Source organism: Agelaius tricolor, unplaced genomic scaffold (assembly GCF_023055355.1).
Source record: "Agelaius tricolor isolate 1412-34295 unplaced genomic scaffold, bAgeTri1.0.p SCAF_33, whole genome shotgun sequence".
NCBI lineage: Eukaryota > Metazoa > Chordata > Aves > Passeriformes > Icteridae > Agelaius > Agelaius tricolor.
The window spans coordinates 454,382-471,895 of record NW_027269293.1 but is presented as its reverse complement, the minus strand read 5'-3'; the positions used below and the strand labels follow the sequence as shown (position 1 = coordinate 471,895).

Here is a 17,514-nt window from a genome sequence, read left to right as displayed (position 1 = left end):
CAGGAACAAGGGCCGGGATAGGGATTAGGACAGACACAAGAACAGGGGCAGGGACTGGGATGGGGACAGGGACCGTGTCAGGGATGGGGATAGGGATGGGGATAGGAACGGGGATGGGGACAGGAGCGGGATAGCGACAGGAACGAGGATAGGGGCAGGATCGGGACAGGACCAGGGATGGGGACAGGACCGGGAATGGGGACAGGACCAGGACCGGGACAAGGACAGGACCAGTACCGGGGACAGGGACAGGACCGGGTTCGGGATCAGGATCGGGATGGGGACAGGACCAGAACCGGGACCGGGATGGGGACAGGACCCATCCCCGGCGATGGGGACCGGGACAGGACCAGAACCGGGTCCGGGATCAGGATCGGGACCGGGTTCGGGATCAGGACCGGGACAGGACCAGAACCGGGTCCGGTGCGGGCCCCGCGCGCGCCCCCGCCCCGGGGGAAGCCCCGGCCCCGCGCACGCGCGCGCGCCCCCGCCCGCGCCGTCCCTCCCGCGCGCGCCCGGCCCAGCGCATGCGCAACCTCCGCCCCCTCACCGCCCCCTCCCGCCCCGCCGCCGCCGCCGCGCAGGCGCCCTGCGGCCGCCCCCCCTCCCTGCGCCGGCGCATGCGCGTCGCCCCCCCTCGGCCGCGGGGAGGGGGATGCGGACGGGGGAAGATGGCGGCCTCGAACAACCCGCGGAAATTCAGCGAGAAGATCGCGCTGCACAACCAGAAGCAGGCGGAGGAGACGGCGGCCTTCGAGGAGGTCATGAAGGACCTGAGCCTGACCCGCGCGCACCGGGTGAGCCTCGCTGCCGCCGCCCCCGGCTGAGGCGGGCGGGGGGGCTGTGAGGGGCGGCGCCCCCCCCGCGGAGCCCCTCGGGCCGGGGGCAGCGGCGGCGCGCGGCGGGCGGGGCGGGCAGCGCCCCCTGGCGGGGGCGGGCGGCGCCCGCGGGGGGGGGGAGGCCCCCTCAGCCCCCCCCTCACGGCCCCCGTTCCCCCCCACCCCCGGTTTAGCGGCACCGGGCCCGGCCCGCGCCGCCCACCGGGGCCCACCGGGCCCGCAGCATCCTCCGGAGACCGGCACCTGCCGCGGGGGGAGGCCCCCGGTGCCGCCCGCCGGAGGGTCGGGGCAGCGGCATCACGGCACGGCCGGAGCGGGCCCGGCGGGGAGGGGGCTGCGCCGGGCCGGGCTGCGGCGGGGACACCCCCGTGTGCCCTGCCAGGGGGCTGAGGGGGTCCCGGTTCCTCACACCGGGACAGGCCCCAGGGCGGAGGGAGGGGGATCCCGGATGCTCTGCCGGTGTCTGAGGGGAGATGCCAATTGCATCAGCCCGGGACGGGCCCGGCTCCGAGGGGGATCCCGGTTCCTCCGGCTCCGAGGGGGATCCCGGTTCCTCCGGCTCCGAGGGGGATCCCGGTTCCTCCGGCCCCGCCGGGAGGGATCCCCGGCTCCCGGCGCAGGCCGGGGGCTGCGCTTCGCTCGCAGCTCCGAGCAGGTGTCGCGGGTCCTTGGCTGGGGTGTGCGGTGGGCTCCTGGCTCCTGAGCCGGGGCAGCCGCGGGCTGGGGTCGCTCAGAGCCCCCCGGAGCATCCCCCGCTGATCCGGCTGTGCAGCGGGAGCTGCCGGGCTCGCCGTGGCCGGTGTTGTTCCCGTTACGCTCCGGTTGTCGTAGGTGCAAATTGCTGCACTTCCGAAGCCTCCCTTGGCTGGTGATGTCTCTGCAAAGCCCATCAGCAGAAATTCCCGGCATAACCAATGCGCTTTCCGGGCACGAGATGCCTTTTCTGGTCCAGATTCAGGGATGTCGGGGCTGTTCTGTTCTTGTCTCACCTGCTTGTGTCAGTGTTTTGTTTTTAACTGTTTCAAGAAAATTTACGAGCCCGTTTGCGGCGGAAGCTTTGCAAGAACAACAGAGCACACGGTTGGATTTGCAGGAAAAGGTTCCCTTTTATTCCTCTGTCAGGAGAGGGTAAATATTTGTTTTGAATTGGTGGTGCTGCTGGTTGGATGGAAAGGGAAGGCACCTGCCTGGGAAGGTGTGGGGCTGGAGCTCACGCTCACCTGGATGTCGGATGTTCCTGCTGGAGTTAGCTGGCACCAGAGTGAGGATAATTTGGAGGTGTTTGTAGTCACTGGAATCATCTTGTGTGGCTCAGGATCCCGGGGTTTTGCCTTCAGTTCTCAGTCCTTGCTGCCACTCCAGAGCTGGGTGCTCCTGAGGGACCTCTTGCAATCTGCAATTACAGGTTGTCCTTCAATTAACTCACACGTGCAGCTCTCACCTTCTGCAGGAGGAGTCACAATTCAGATTCATTGCTCCTGAATCCCGTTTAATTTTCTCCCAAATCCGAGCGCTCCTAGCCCAGGTTTTGCTCTTGGAAACCCCCCACACTTTCAAGAACCGGGTTTTGAGGAAAGAACCCAAGAGGAATAACTTTTCTGAGCATTCTGGGTACTGAAGTGATGGAAACACTGACCGGAGAGCTGAGTAAAATGTCTCCTTTGTAGACTTTTTCTTTCAAATTCCATGATTTCATCAGGGTTTAAAATGCAGCATAAAAGCAAAAAGGGGTTAAGCACAACTTTGCTGTTTGCTCTCATTTTCATTTGGCAGGCAGCACGTTGCTGTCAGTTTGAAAACGCCTTACTCAGTTGGTGGAAGCAGCCCAACATTTCTGTTGCCTTTTCATTATTAGTAATTGTCTTTTTGCAATGTTTACCATCTTGTCTGCTTTATTGTTGGTTACTGCTCAGAGCAGGGGCAGAAATTCTGCACTTCCTTTCTGCCGCGCTCATCCTCCCCCTGTTTACGGTCTTGGATGCGTGCGGGATTTCCAAGTTCGGATCCACCCCGTCCAAAGGAACAAACCCCAGGGGTGATGAGGGGAAGGCAGAAGTTCTTTAGCAGCAGGGGTCCCGAGGTGAGCAGCAGCAGCAGCAGCAGTGAGTGAGTGAGTGAGCGCTGTGTGCAGCTGGCACCGTGCAGCCCTGGCAGTGAGTGCAGTGCAGCCCTGGCAGTGCCTGCAGCCCCGGCCCTGGCAGTGAGTGCAGCCCCGGCCCTGGCAGTGCCTGCAGCCCCGGCCCTGGCAGTGAGTGCAGCTCCAGCCCTGGCAGTGAGTGCAGCTCCAGCCCTGGCAGTGAGTGCAGTGCAGCCCTGGCAGTGCCTGCAGCCCCGGCCCTGGCAGTGAGTGCAGCTCCAGCCCTGGCAGTGCCTGCAGCCCCGGCCCTGGCAGTGCCTGCAGCCCCGGCCCTGGCAGTGAGTGCAGCTCCAGCCCTGGCAGTGCCTGCAGCCCCGGCCCTGGCAGTGAGTGCAGCTCCAGCCCTGGCAGTGAGTGCAGCTCCAGCCCTGGCAGTGAGTGCAGCCCCGGCCCTGGCAGTGAGTGCAGTGCAGCCCTGGCAGTGAGTGCAGTGCAGCCCTGGCAGTGAGTGCAGCCCCGGCACAGCGGGGGTGGCTGGGCCATGGCAGCTCCAGAGCTGTTGAATTGTCTGTGAGTGGGACCCGGAGCTGTTGAATTGTCTGTGAGTGGGACCTGGAGCTGTTGAATTGTCTGTGAGTGGGACCCAGAGCTGTTGAATTGTCTGTGAGTGGGACCCTGGTGCTCAGAACTCAGAGCTTTCTGCCAGTCCCACAGGAACAAAGTGGGTGAGCACAGCAGAGGGGGAGTTGGGAGTTGTTTTCTCTCCGACATTGACTCCTGTTTTTTGTTTGTGGCTCTCCTCCTTCCCTTTTTTTTTTTTAATTTTTTTTGGAATTTCAGGACTGCACTGATTTCTGGGCTTGTTTACCAGGGCTTCTCTCAGTTTCTCAGCCCAGGGATGCTTTGATGCAGCTATTTACTCACCCAAGGTTGTTGCTGCCCTTTCAAATTGTAATTAACCAAAAAATTAACGTGCAGATACTGCTGAGCCCTTCAAGATGTGACTATTGAAATGCTAAAAAATGTAAGATTTTTAAAGACAGTTTGTGACCTGCATTTTAAGGGTTGTTCTTGTTGGAGATTTTTTAAAGTTTCCAGGATTGCTTTTTTTTAATTTTAATATTCACTTAAAGTGACTTAATTCTGAGGGCTTTCAGCCAGAGCTGTGTTTGAGCTCCCTCTGATAGGCCTTGCAGTCTTACCTTGGAAATAAAAGACCCTCCCCAAACCCCAAAAAGCTGCCAGTGGGTGCTGTCCCCCAGCCCCACCTGCCCTGGAACAAACCCAGGGAATTAAACCCAGCTTAATGGTGATGTTTGGAGACACTGTGCAAATTTTCATCACCCTTTGCTTGTGCATTTTTAGGTGTTGTCCAAAGTTCTGCATGGCTTTTGTTGAGTTCCTGAAAACCACGTGAAGTGAAAAGTTTGTGTTTATATTTTAAACATGGCTAATTTTAATACAAAAATTAGGTTTTTGTCAAGTGGAATATGTTGTAATAGCGTAGATTTGATTTTTATTTGAAATAAAAATGAAGTAAAACCCCACGGGTTGTGATGGAGTGTGTGTAAAACCCACACACATCCCCCTGCCACAAAATGTGTACTCAAAAATGAGGCACTCCGTGGTTTTCTGGTTCCTGTAGAAGAGATCAAAATGTCTCTTTGTACATCCCCAGCTCAGCGTTGGATGTAGATAATATGCAAAACAGTATTTAAAAGCTTAGTTAAATCAGGAATGCTAATCTGCTTTGAAAAATGAGAAGCACTGATGATGATGATGATGATGGTGATACAGAGCTGCAGTGGGCACTGATGCCTTCAGCAGGTTTTTATTAAATAATGTGATACAAAAGAAATTCCTGGTGACGTAAGAGTGGTTTTGAATGTCTGAGAGATATTAAAGAAATGCATCAAAACCAGGACTGAGCCCTCCTAGCACAGAGATTGATGCTGCCAGCTGCCAGCTCAGCTTAAAAGTGAGTTTCTCTCAAACACCAAGGGGAATTCTTCAAGCTCTAGGGGTGCTTTTTTCCTTCCTTAAGTTTCCCACGGTTTGCACCCTGAGTTGCACATTTCCAGACCAAGAAATGCTGCTTTGGGCTTCACCCCTGCTCAGCCACCGGTGAATTCCTTCTCTGATCAGCCCCAGGATCACCGAGGCTGGAGAGCTCTCCCAGCCCAGCCTGTGGGGGGATGAAGGGCTCTGCTTGTCCCCGGGAGTGCCACCTGCAGCCCCCTGGGCATTCCCTGCAGCCCCTGCCCCTTTCCTTGTGGGAATTCCTGCCCCTGTGCATTCCCTGCAGGGATTCCTGCCCCAGGCCATTCCCTGCAGCTCCTGCCCCCTTTCCCTGCAGGGATCCCTGCCCCAGGCCATTCCCTGCAGGGATTCCTGCCCCCTTTCCCTGCAGGGATCCCTGCCCCAGGCCATTCCCTTGCCCTGGGGACAGGACCCCAGGCAGAGCAGGGACCTTGGAGCCCCCAGAGGTGCCCCAGGTGGCAGCAGCTGGGGCTGTGGCATCCCGGGCAGCCCGAGGCAGCAGTGCCCTCGGTTCTTTGAAAGGATGTTTGTGAATGGGCAGGGTGAGAGCAGAGGGGACCTGCCAGGGCACAAAGAATCTCTGTTCTTGTGCAACCCTTGGCTTCCCTCAGCCTGCCTGAGCTGTCCAAGGTAAACACAGCCAGAGCTCTGCTCTGCCATCCTGGGAAGCTGCACTGAGCAGGGCAAGCTTGCTTCAGCTTTTGTCAGATTTCATTTTTTATTATTTATTTTTTTTTAAGGAGACAATGACTTTGTTACTGATTGTCCCATCACTCCCACACAGCGCAGCTGCTGCTGGCCAAAGTCTTTGTGTGTGCACTGGGCAAATCCCTGGGTGCTGATGATGTAGCAGAGCTGGGAAGGCTCTGGGAGCACGTGAGGCTGAATTGTACAACTGCTGCATTTTGGGAGCTTGGTTGTAATTCTCAGGGTGAACATGTGGGACTCGGCTCCGGCTGCTGCGCTTGGGTTTTATTTAGCAGCAGCACTGGGTGGTAATTTGCATTTATAGAAGGTGCTCATTTAGGAAGGGAGCTTGTTCTCAAGGTGAGGTACAGTCAGTTCCTCCAGTTCTTCGGGGTTGATTTGGGGTTTTCCCCTCCAAACAAGCTGCAGAGGGGAGCTGAGCCTGTGGTTACCCTGAAAGGGGAGGTGTGGGTGCTGAATCTCTGGGTTTAGCAGTCAGAAATTGAAATTTGTGGGGCAGTCTTTGAGCTGCAGCTGTGACTGTGGAGGTGCCAGAGGTGCCAAAGGCCAGGACAGGAGGGGCTGGTGCTGAGTGAATCCGAGCTCTGTGCTGGAGGGCAAACAGCACCCACAAACAGCCCCAGGAACTGTGCTCCAAGTCACGTTCAAGAGTATTTGGTATTGAAAAGTGATTTTGGTAGCAGTGAGGACTGAGCTGTCCTCAGGGTCTGTGAGGTGGGACAGAAAGGAGCTGCTCCTCCCAGCACAGAGGAAAAGGAGGGGAAGCCCCACGGCCTGGAAACCCCAGAGTGTGCTTGTGGTTGTGTGAGGACGTGGGCTTGGGAACCGTTTTTACTCTTCTTGGGTTTCTCCATCAGATTGCTTCTTATCAAATGTTTTATCAAGCACACTGCAATTTAACGTTTCTAACTATCTCAGAAAGAACTTGTATTGAAACCCCCCTGCTCCTGTCACTGACACTTTGCTCTCCATTTTATAATCAATTTATCAATGCCATTGATTTTGGCAGAGCAGCACTTCCTGCACTTCAGGAATATCAAAGCCCTGACCCTGCTGAGGCAGCAGCACCGGGCACATTTCAGTGAGAGTTTTCCCTCCTGTCTTCAGCCCAGCGTGGCCACGTGTGGCTACAGCAGGGATCAAACCAGACCCATGGCTTTGGGGCTTTTGGGGGGTTTGAAGCCAGGTTTCCTGCACTGGGTGAGTTTTCTGTAAGAGGGTGAGGAGGCCCTGGCAGGGCTGGCTCAGATGAGCTGTGAGTTTCCCATCCCTGGAAATGGCCAGGCCGGGGGCCTGGAGCAGCCTGGGATAGTGGAAGGTGTCCCTGCCATGGCACAGAGTGGAGTTTGATCATTTTAGGGTCCTTCCAACCCAAACCAGTCTGGGATTCTGTGAAATGACCGAGTGCAATCGAGCGCTGTTGTGGTAATCAAACAGCAATTTGGCAAAAACCAGACATCCTCTCAAGAATGATCAATGGGGATTTCACCAAAATGCATTCAAGGCTAAATATTTATCTGTGTTCTCCATGCTCCATCTGTGGTTGCAAAGGAACATTTTCTTGAGGAAGGGCAGTTTGGGCCATGGCCCCGACAGCATCGATCACTCCCCAGTGCTCTGTTCCACACTGGCATCGATGTTTCTGTGCTAATGCAGCATCTGAAACTCAAGTAGACTTCAAGGCCCTTTCCAGCACATACAAGGCTGTATCTTGGGAAAAAAATGTAAAGGAAATAAGGTTTTCTGGGTTAGAACCATTGCTGGTTGTGCTGGCTGCAATTCTGCCCTGGTGTTTTTGGAGCTGAGGGGTTCCTGAGGGCTTGCAGTGAGGCAGTGAACACAGCAAATGCCAAATCTGGTGGATTTTTGGGAACAGGGTTCATTTTGTGACAGTGGCCAGCTGTGACCTTGCTGCTACTTCACTTTTTTTCTCTTTTGGTCTCAGCTCCTCACATTTTGTGAGACAGATGTGGTCCCAAAGCCCTGGTGCCATCCCTGGCAGTGTGCAGGGGCAGCCTGGGCTGGTGGGAATTGTCCCTGCCCGTGGCAGGGCTGGCTCTGGGTGGTCCTTGGTGTCCCTTCCAAGCCAAAGCATTGAGGAATCCCTGAGCTGGAGGTGGCAGCTGCACGTCAGTCTCTGTTACCAGCATCTCTGGGGTTCATATTTCAGATGTTGCTCTGATTTGTTTGAGGTGATTTGCGTTTTGTGGCCTTGGAAGGGGACTCCAGGCATGAGGATCTGTGAGGATCTCCAGCAGCGTTTGTGGAGCACTGAGCAGCCCCTCTGGATCATTTCATGTTTTATGCTTTGGCCTCATCTCCTTGGGACTTTACAAAGTTGTAACCGAGTGTTGGTACCAGCCTTGTTTTGCACAGTATTTCTCAGGAACTGAAAACTCTTCCCCTGGTACCAGAACAATCCTTTGCACTCAAACAACAGCAGCACACACCCACCAAAACCAGCTCTTGAAGAGTGAGGTGGAGGAGGCTGGAGTGAATTCCCCAGCCCTGGCTGGAAGTCTCTGCTTCCCAGGCAGATTTTCTCTGAGTGTCTTTTCCCCCCTTGCCTGGTCTATCACTTTTCCTGCTGATTGGGGAAATCTCCCCTGTGCTGTCCCTGCTCAGCTGCTCACTGCTGCTTTTACTCTGTTACTTATCACTCCAGAGCACTAAGATGTGTTAACTGCACACTGCAGCTCTGGCAGATGAATTTGCAATTAATTTTGGTACCCAGCTATTACTATTTATGTGAATATTATTTTCCTTGGACGGCTGAGGTCTCGGAGGGGAGGGAGTTGGAGCTGATATCCCAAAATACATGAATTTGCAGGCAGATGGTGGTGACAGCTCCCACCTCAGACAGAGGAGCAGAGCTGGTGACAGGATGGGGCCTCTTCAGACCTGCTGGAGGAGCAGCCTGGGAAGCTGTGCAGGAGATTTTTCCAGCTCTGGAGCCTCCGAGTGGGATTTCAACATCTGTAAGCTGGATTAAAGGAATGAAAAGCCTCCATGGGAGAGGGCAGGCAGGGGCTGTTTCACAGCCTCACTCCCGGTTCCTTGCAGGGTCTCAGGGTAGGTTGTACTGCTGGCAGCAAGAGGGATGGGCAGTATCTGATTGAACATTTAATATCTTAAATATTGCACAAGTTTCCAGCAGCCAGCTCACATTCAGAGGCCTGCTGGACCTTCTCCTTGGGATTAGATTTGCCTCTGCTCCAGGAGATGGTTGTGCTCAATGAGCCTTTTGCATTCGAGGTATTTGGACTCTGATGATGTTTGGGGTGTTTTTGATACCTGAAGGCTTGGCTGGTGCCACATTTTCAAGCCACAAACAATTTTCTGTAGCTTTTGGCCACTCTGAGGGCAGGGTGAGGTGGCCCTGAGCCCCAAAGAGGGCACACATGCCCTGCTTGGCTCCTAATTCACCAAACTTGTAGGGTTACATAACTGAATTTTCATTCTTTAGCTAAAAATAAAAAATGGAACATAAAAGCTATTTTCATCTTACTTAATGAGGGCATCTCTGCTTTTATTTCAGCTTTTCTGAGGCATTTCAATAGAGGAATGGGGATGGTTGAGGAACTTTTCAGTGAGGCTGGACGATTGTTCCTCCATCAGATCCCTGCTCAGAAGGAATATGTGCTTTAAGGAAAGCAGGTCCCTTTTAACTCAGCCTTTTGTGTGAGAAGTTCATTTTTGGGCTGGTCTGTAGTAATCAGTGCTGTGTAGCAGCCCAGCTGTGTGGGGTGAGGTCTCTGAGGCTTGGGCTTGCTTCTTGGGGCTCCTGTCTGGCTTTGCTTTGTCTCCTGCTCTCCACGAGTCACCGAGTGCCCAAAGTTCGATGGTAACAAAGTGATCCCTGCCTCCAATTCTCCAATAACACTCACAAAAATCAACAAAACTTCCAGAGTGTCCAGCTCCATCTAAACACCACCAAGGAGAGTTCTTCCCTTGGATATCCAGCAATGAAGCAGCTGCTCTGCTTTCTGCTGAGCTCCCAGCGTGTCCCCGCCTGCAGGGCAGGGCCGGGCTTTGGGGTTTGGTTTTGTTGTGCAGAGCTCTCGGATGGCTCTGGTGCCTGCTGGAGCTTTGCTTGGCTCCCTGCCCGCCGATAGAGCACAGCTCACAAGAATTGTCACTATTTTAAGGCTCCAGTTCGCTGTATCCTGTTTTTGCTGCTCAGTTGTGACTGTGAAGTTTTAAACAGTAAACCTTTGTTCACCAGAAATAGCAAAGTGTTTTTAAACACCGAGCCACAGCCTGTGCATTGAGTTTAGTTCTTTATTCTGATGGTTCTGTTTATTTCTTTAAATCCTGCAAGGTGTGTTCCTAAGGAGCCTTTGCCCTCGACCACCCAATGATTCACATGCATTCGTTTTGGGGAGAAAAAGGCAGTTTTGCTCTGGTTTTACTCTTCAGAGATTAGAAAAGAAATCAAACAGAAATAAAGAATAAAAAATAATCACAGCATTAGCATTAAATGCTGTTACCTCCTCTCTTCCCTCCTCTTTCTTTGGGTTCGCAAGGAAAAATATTTTTCTTGTGAAAAACAATTGTCTTTTTCTTGTAAAACAAGAAATCCTTTTTTTAAAAAAAGGATTTGAGTGCCCTGTGGGTTTAGGGGGCTGTCAATGGTGCTGGGGTGTGAGATCTTTGCACTGTGACAGGAATTGCAGGGGGAGCTGGGGCAGAGCTGCCAGCCTGGGTCATTTCCCAGCCCCTTTCCCAGCTCGGGCTGGGGAGCTGCTGAGGGAGAACCTCGTGGGCCTTGGAGTTCAGAGATGACTCACGAGAGGACAGAGCAGTGCAGTGATCTGAGGCCTTGAATAATCTCTCCAAAGGAAGGTGAAGGAAACACAAACTCCTGAGTGATAATTGGCTCTCCTGGAGTGCTCCAAGTGCAGAGCTGGGGCTTGGCCAGGGCCCAGCTGGTTCCTGCTCTGCTGATCAATAACATCTCAGCCCTCACGATGGGATGTATTGGGCTGCACTGTGGTGCTCCTAGCAGAGATTCTCAGCTGGGATTCCTGGGGTGTCCTGTGCATGGCCAGGAGGGTCCCTTTGAACTCAGCATTTCTGGGATAAATTCATTTTAACTGGATCCTGATGGGTCCCTTCTAACTCAGCCTTTCTGTGATAAATTCATTTTAACTTGATCCTGATGGATCCTTTCTAACTCAGCATTTCTGTGATAAATTCATTTTAACTTGATCCTGATGGGATCCCTTTTAACTCAGCCTTTCTGTGATAAATTCATTTTAACTGGATCCTGATGGGATCCTTTCTAACTCAGTGTAGTCTGTAATAAATTTACTTTTGGTTGACCCTAAAGAAATTAATTTATTTCAGGTTGATCCTAATCATGGGATCCCTTCTAAGGATCAGACCTTACTGTGAGAAATCAATTTTAGGCTGTTTTACAGTGAGTGCTGTGCTGCCCCTCAGCTGTGTGGGGTAGGGCTGTGTCTCTCCTTTTTGGGGTTGATTTTTGGGGTTGATTTTTGGGTTTGCTTTGTCTCCTGCTCTCCACGAGTCTCCAAGTGCCCAAAGTTGATGATAACAAAGCAGAAGTGATCCCTGCCTCCCATCCCTGCTTCCTGGCCCCACAGCTGCAAAGTGAGTGGGTTCAGCCCAGGTGCAGAGGGTGGGGATGCCCTCCTCAGGTTATCCCAGGCTGCAGAGAGGGATTCACTGCATCCCCTCCCTCTCCTCTGTCACAGCACAGAGTTTGCAGCTCTGCCTCATTTTGAGAGGTTTTCCAGCAGCTGCAGGGGCCTCCTGCAGGTGCTGCAGCCTTTGGGCCCTCAGGGTTTTCCTGGGAAGCCACTGGAAGTGCAGGATTGAAGCGATGCTCTCAGGTAACCTTAAAAACAATCCCATGTACAGAGTCCCAGGTCAGCTCCTCGCCGTGCCCTTCCCTGTGCTTTTCTGACAGCTTTTCTGCCTCTCCCAGTGAAAACCAACCCCTTTTGCTGAACCCCACTTTGCTTCTCCATGGAGCTCCTGTTTCATTGCAGGAGATGCAGAGGAGGATTTGCTTCCCCTTTGCTCTGTGCTGAGCTGTGGGAGCTGGAGCAGCTCCAGGCAGCAGCACAGCCCTTTGCTCCTGGTCCTCAGAGGTGTCACCTCCCGTTCTGTTGATAATTTTGGAAGTTTTGGAGAAAACTTTGGTGTTTTAGTGCATTGGGGGTGAGAGTTGAAATCCCTGAAAATCAAGGCTGGCCTGATGGAGGAGTTGCCTGGGGAGTGTCTCAGTGGCAGAAACAAAACTGCTGCTCTTTTGTGGCTGCTAAATTCCAAGATATTACAACAGCTTCCTTCCCTTCAAAAAAAAAAAAAAAGAACCCAAAAAAGCAACAAAAATGCTTTTTCTTGGCTTTTTCCTGCATTTTTGCTCTTCCTGGCTGCGTTAGCTTGGCCTGAGAGCCGTGTTTGTGTCCTGCCACGGCCATGGGATAATGGAACAAGTCCTTGGGAGTGACTGCAGTGACAGTTGTGCTGGGGAGGAGTAAACAATGATGTAGCGCTTCCACGGCCTGGGGTCACGTCCAGTTCATCCCACATGGCTGCAGCTTCTCGGGGTAATTTTCACTTGTTTCTAGTAGACACTTGGCTTCCTGTTTTGGCTCTGCTTTTGTCCCATCCCCTGCAAAATCCATCTCTCCAGGACACCAGGGTCCCTGGGAGCCCAGCTGGGATTGGCACAGGCAGCAAGGGAAACTCGGGCTGGGCTTGTCCTCACTCCTGTGTCCGAGCCAGCCTTCAAATCTTCACTTTCATGACACCAAAAACACCCAGAAAATCCAAAACACCCCCCCAAGTGTTGCAAAACATTTTGTTCCAAGCTGCTGCTGGAATCCCTGCGGTCCCCAGCGAGGCCGGCAGAGCAGCTGCTCTCACTGTGGATTATCCCTTTCCTCTCAACTTCAGCCTTCATTTCCTCTCCCCTCCTTCCTGGCAGCAACAGCTGCGCCTTTGGAGCCTCTGCTGCTCTGGAGCAGGGCTGGAGAGCGCAGGAAGTGGGTGACTGTGGAAGCTGCTCCTGGCTGAGGGGGAGAGCCCAGGCAGAGCCGGGCATGGGCTGCCCTGCTCCGACCAGCGGGGCTGGGGAGAGCCCAGGCACAGCCAGGCACCACCAGGGCTGCCCTGATCCAACCAGCGGGGCTGGGGAGAGCCCAGGGGCTGCCCCTGGCTGAGGGAGAGAGCCCAGGCAGAGCCGGGCACCACCAGGGCTGCCCTGGTCTGACCAGCGGGGCTGGGGAGAGCCGAGGGGCTGCCCCTGGCTGAGGGGAGAGCCCAGGCACAGCCGGGCACCATGGGCTGCCCTGGTCTGACCAGCGGGGCTGGGGAGAGCCGAGGGGCTGCCCCTGGCTGAGGGGAGAGCCCAGGCACAGCCGGGCACCATGGGCTGCCCTGGTCTGACCAGCGGGGCTGGGGAGAGCCCAGGCAGAGCCGGGCACCACCAGGGCTGCACTGATCCGACCAGTGGGGCTGGGGAGAGCCCAGGAGCTGCCCTGGACCCTGTCCCCTCTCCCTCGTGCCCATCCAATGTTGATTATTCCCAAACCCCCGGCTTGTCCCAAATGCAGAGGTGGGGACGCCTCCCTCAGGGGCTCCCAGAACTGGCCCCATGCCCTCCCTGTCCCCTGTCAGGGCACAGCGTTTGCAGCTCTGCCTGAGCTTTGAGAGGTTCTCCAGCAGCTGCAGGGGCTCCTCTGTGTTCCCACGGGCACGGGTTGGGGTTTCTGAGCCCCTTTTTCATCCCTCAGCCTGCTCACCTCGCTGGAACTGCAGATATTTTTCATCTCCTGAGTCTCCAGCCCTTTCCTAGAGGATCAGGGTGTTTATCACAGAATTTGAGCTGTGCTTTGCTGCTATCACACCCTTTGCTTTCTCCTATAGACAATTTCAAACATGTGGCTTTGCACCATAAGATTTATTTCCCTCGTTTATCAGGGCATTGGAGATAAACTCCATTATTTACATACTACAGGTGCCTGCTGGGGTGAAAATATTGCTGTTGTTAGATTTCATAATGTTAATTTTTAATTACATGGGAAATGAAAATAAAAAGCTAAACTTGCAAATCCATCTCTTCAGCCACCTATTGAATATTTGATAACAGCATGGGTGAATTTATATCAGTAACGTGTAAATAATGGAAGTATTTGTAATTATTTGCAATAAATTATCCAAAACATGATAAAATTATAAAAACAATCAGTATTCACCCAAGCTCTAAAGGCATTATAGAGATGAAAAAGTCCAAAAGTCTTCCCAGCCTTCACTCCTGTGCTCTGGGAGCAGCAGGATATTTTAATTCATTTATCCTCACTCCCCAGGTGGGTCCAGAGCTGCTGCTGCTGCCTGGGAGCCTCTGGAATATTGGGAATATCTTCATTTCTCCCCACTTCTCCCTGGCTTGCTCCAGCCTTGGAGCTCCACTCAAACTTTGAGTTGCTGATGGGAGAGTGAAACGTGCAGGGAAGGACTGAGGAGCCCCAGAGGAGCCTGTCCAGAATTCCCTGCTGGATTATTCCTGTTTGCCAGGAGATGGGAACAGTTTGGGACCTACAACCAAATCCTCTGCCCCTGAAACTTCTTCTGTGCTCAGAACTTTGTGTCTGCTCAGTGTTGAGTTGAATTTTCAGCTTGGGGTGTGGAAATTCCCTTTTCTGTTCATTCTGTTGCTACCAGGATTTTCACTTTTCCATTTGTGATTCCTTCCTCACTTCATTAAAGAAATCCCAGGCAGTTTTCAGGGAGGTTGGGGTCATAAACGAGCAGTTATTTGAATGTTTAATTTTAGTAATTATTTGAGTAGCAAGTGTTGAGTTGTTAAAATTCAAATTTTAGTGTGGATTTTGTTAACAGAAAAATGTTCCCTTGAGAAGCCAAAGTCTGGGTGTTGGGAGAGTTTTTGGCACCTTAAAGAACTTTTTAAATCATTAAAGTGTTAATTAAAGAGGTGACTTGTAGCTGGTGGCAGCGCTGCCACTAAATCTGACCCCCAATCATTAAATTGATGTTCGAGTCCCTTTCTTTTGAACCTTTTATTTGTTATCACTTGTTTATCATTTGTTATCATTTGTTATCACGTTTGTTCTCAGCACAGGGCTGGGAATGGGCAGGAATCTCCCTTTGCAGGCTCCAGGAGCGCGGGGATGGCAGAGGAGCTGCAGCTGCAGGGAGGAACCCGAGCAGCCCTGGCAGCCTCTGCTTCCTCCTCTGCTTCCTCCTCTTCCTCTGCTTCCTCTGCTCCCTCTGCTTCCTCCTCTGCTTCCTCCTCTGCCTCTGCTTCCTCCTCTTCCTCTGCCTCCTCCTCTGCTTCCTCTTCCTCTGCCTCTGCTTCCTCCTCTTCCTCTGCTTCCTCCTCTTCCTCTGCTTCCTCCTCTGCTTCCTCCTCTGCTTCCTCTGCTTCCTCCTCTTCCTCTGCTTCCTCCTCTGCTTCCTCCTCTTCCTCTGCTTCCTCCTCTTCCTCTGCTTCCTCCTCTTCCTCTGCCTCCTCTGCCTCCTCTGCTTCCTCCTCTTCCTCTGCTTCCTCCTCTTCCCATGCTTCCTCCTCTGCTTCCTCCTCTGCTTCCTCCTCTTCCTCCTCTTCCTCTGCTTCCTCCTCTTCCTCTGCCTCCTCTGCTTCCTCTGCCTCCTCTGCTTCCTCCTCTTCCCCTGCTTCCTCTTCTTCCTCTGCTTCCTCCTCTTCCTCTGCTCCCTCTGCTTCCTCCTCTTCCCCTGCCTCTGCTTCCTCCTCTGCCTCTGCTTCCTCCTCTGCCTCTGCTTCCTCCTCTTCCTCTTCCTCTGCTCCCTCTGCTTCCTCTGCTTCCTCCTCTTCCTCTGCCTCCTCTGCTTCCTCCTCTTCCCCTGCTTCCTCCTCTTCCTCTGCTTCCTCTTCTTCCTCTTCTTCCTCTTCTTCCTCTTCTTCCTCCTCTTCCTCTGCCTCCTCTGCTTCCTCTGCTTCCTCTTCCTCCTCTGCTTCCTCTCTTCCTCTCTTCCTCTCTTCCTCTCTTCCTCTCTTCCTCTCTTCCTCTCTTCCTCTGCTTCCTCTCTTCCTCTCTTCCTCTCTTCCTCTCTTCCTCTCTTCTCTCTTCCTCTCTTCCTCTCTTCCTCTCTTCCTCTCTTCCTCTCTTCCTCTCTTCCTCTCTTCCTCTCTTCCTCTCTTCCTCTGCTTCCTCTCTTCCTCTCTTCCTCTCTTCCTCTCTTCCTCTCTTCCTCTCTTCTCTCTTCCTCTCTTCCTCTCTTCCTCTCTTCCTCTCTTCTCTCTTCCTCTCTTCCTCTCTTCCTCTCTTCCCCTCCCACCCAAACCCCTGCAGCAGGGCTGGGTGTCCAGGTGAAGGTTCCTGGCAGTTCCAGCCCCGTCCCAGCAAACTCAGCTCAGCACCAGGGATTTCCCACTAGTGCAGCTCCAGAGCTGCCCCAAACCCTGCCTGCAGGGCTGAGGGCCCAATTAAGCTCTAATAACACTTCCCTAATTTTAATCTGTGCTGATTTTGCTGCTCGTGAGCTGGAGGTGCTAAAGAGGAAGGGTTTTTTGGAAGGGTAAACCATGAAATTATGAGAGAGCTCATTGGAAACTGCAAGGCAGTGCAGAAGCTGCTATCACCCAATCTCTGCTTCCTGCAGTCAGCAGATATCTGGGTTTGATCAAACCCCACCCCTGGTATCATTCTGGCACCCCACACTGCAGCTGCTCAAAAAGGCATTTATAAAACCTCTGCTGTGGATTTGGGCCGATTCACAGTGCCAAAACTGCCAAAGTGCCCAGGAAGCTCTGCCCTCAAATTTGTAATTTACTCAGAATTTTTCAGGGGAGAATTTCAATAACTTCAAGTATTGAATTCTTAATAAATGCTTCGTTTAATTCCCATCTGCATATTAGAAAATCTGTTGGAAAACTGGATTTGTATTTAGGGTTTTGTTTCTCTCTTTATTTACTATTTTTTTAATTGTAGAACTTGAATCTCTCCCTACAGACACAGCTGGGTGTCCAGCAAATGGTAACCCAAATGGAAAAACTGATGTATTTCATATAAATGGTCACAGAAATGGTGATTTTTCATTATTACATTGGATTTTAAAGAAAAAAGATGAAGATTTAAATTTAAGTGGAGTAAGAGAAAGGCTGGTGGAAGGAAAATTACAGATTCCATTTGGATCTGGTGTTTGGGAACATTTCTTCAGAACAAGAAAACCCAGTAGAAATGAAGTGGTTTAACAAGCAAAAGCTGTTTCCTTACCAAGAGCTTCCTTGGGAGGGAGCTGGGATGTTCAGCAATGTTTGAACAGTCAGGGAGCACAGAGGAATGGCAAAGCTGCAGTGTGGAGCTCTCGTGGTTCCTGGAATGAATAAAGCTGGGGGCACTCAGTAATTCCTTATCATCCTCCCCTCTGAATTCACCCAGAGCCCAAACTGCACTCATTGAATCCACCCCAGGAGACACCCCTGGGGCTGCCCTGACACTCGGTCACATTTCCAGAGTCATTGGAATTTCTCTGTTAAGAAAAGGCTTTTCCTTTCTGTTATTTTCTTTTAAAACCAAACCTCTCTCAGAGCCTCATCCCCAGCTGTGCCAGGTACCTGCTCCACCTCGCAGGGTGGATGGAGAGGAAAATGAAATCATTTCATTTTAGCCACAGCTTCTGTTTTCCTAAAGGGTGGGGAGGCCCTGGCACAGCCTGCCCAGAGAAATTGTGGATTTCCCATCCCTGGAGTGTCCAAGGCCAGGCTGGAGCAGCCTGGGATACTGCAAGGACTGAGGTGGAATTAAATAATATTGAAGGTCCCGTCCCAAACTTTTATTCTGGGTTTTGCTGCTGCTTCCCACTGAGGCATCTCAGAGAAATTTGCAGCTCTTT

The 17,514-nt window shown here is 52.7% G+C and overlaps 1 protein-coding gene across 10 annotated transcripts in view; it reads left to right on the top strand.

The window, feature by feature from the left end:
• The first annotated feature begins 611 nt into the window (after positions 1 to 611).
• The window catches only part of CRTC1 (CREB regulated transcription coactivator 1), a 47,351-nt gene continuing 30,448 nt past the window's right edge, over positions 612 to 17,514 (top strand). For 8 of the 10 annotated variants that reach the window (XR_011683162.1, XR_011683160.1, XR_011683165.1 and 5 more), the window contains exon 1: positions 614 to 797. Coding sequence is in view for 4 of the 10 variants with exons in the window: in XM_071452003.1 (XP_071308104.1) it covers positions 621 to 797 (177 nt within the window). In the remaining 6 variants the exon portion in view is untranslated. Of the gene's footprint in view, positions 798 to 17,514 lie in introns of all 10 variants that reach the window. The other 2 variants (XM_071452005.1, XM_071452004.1) reach the window with 2 other exon arrangements.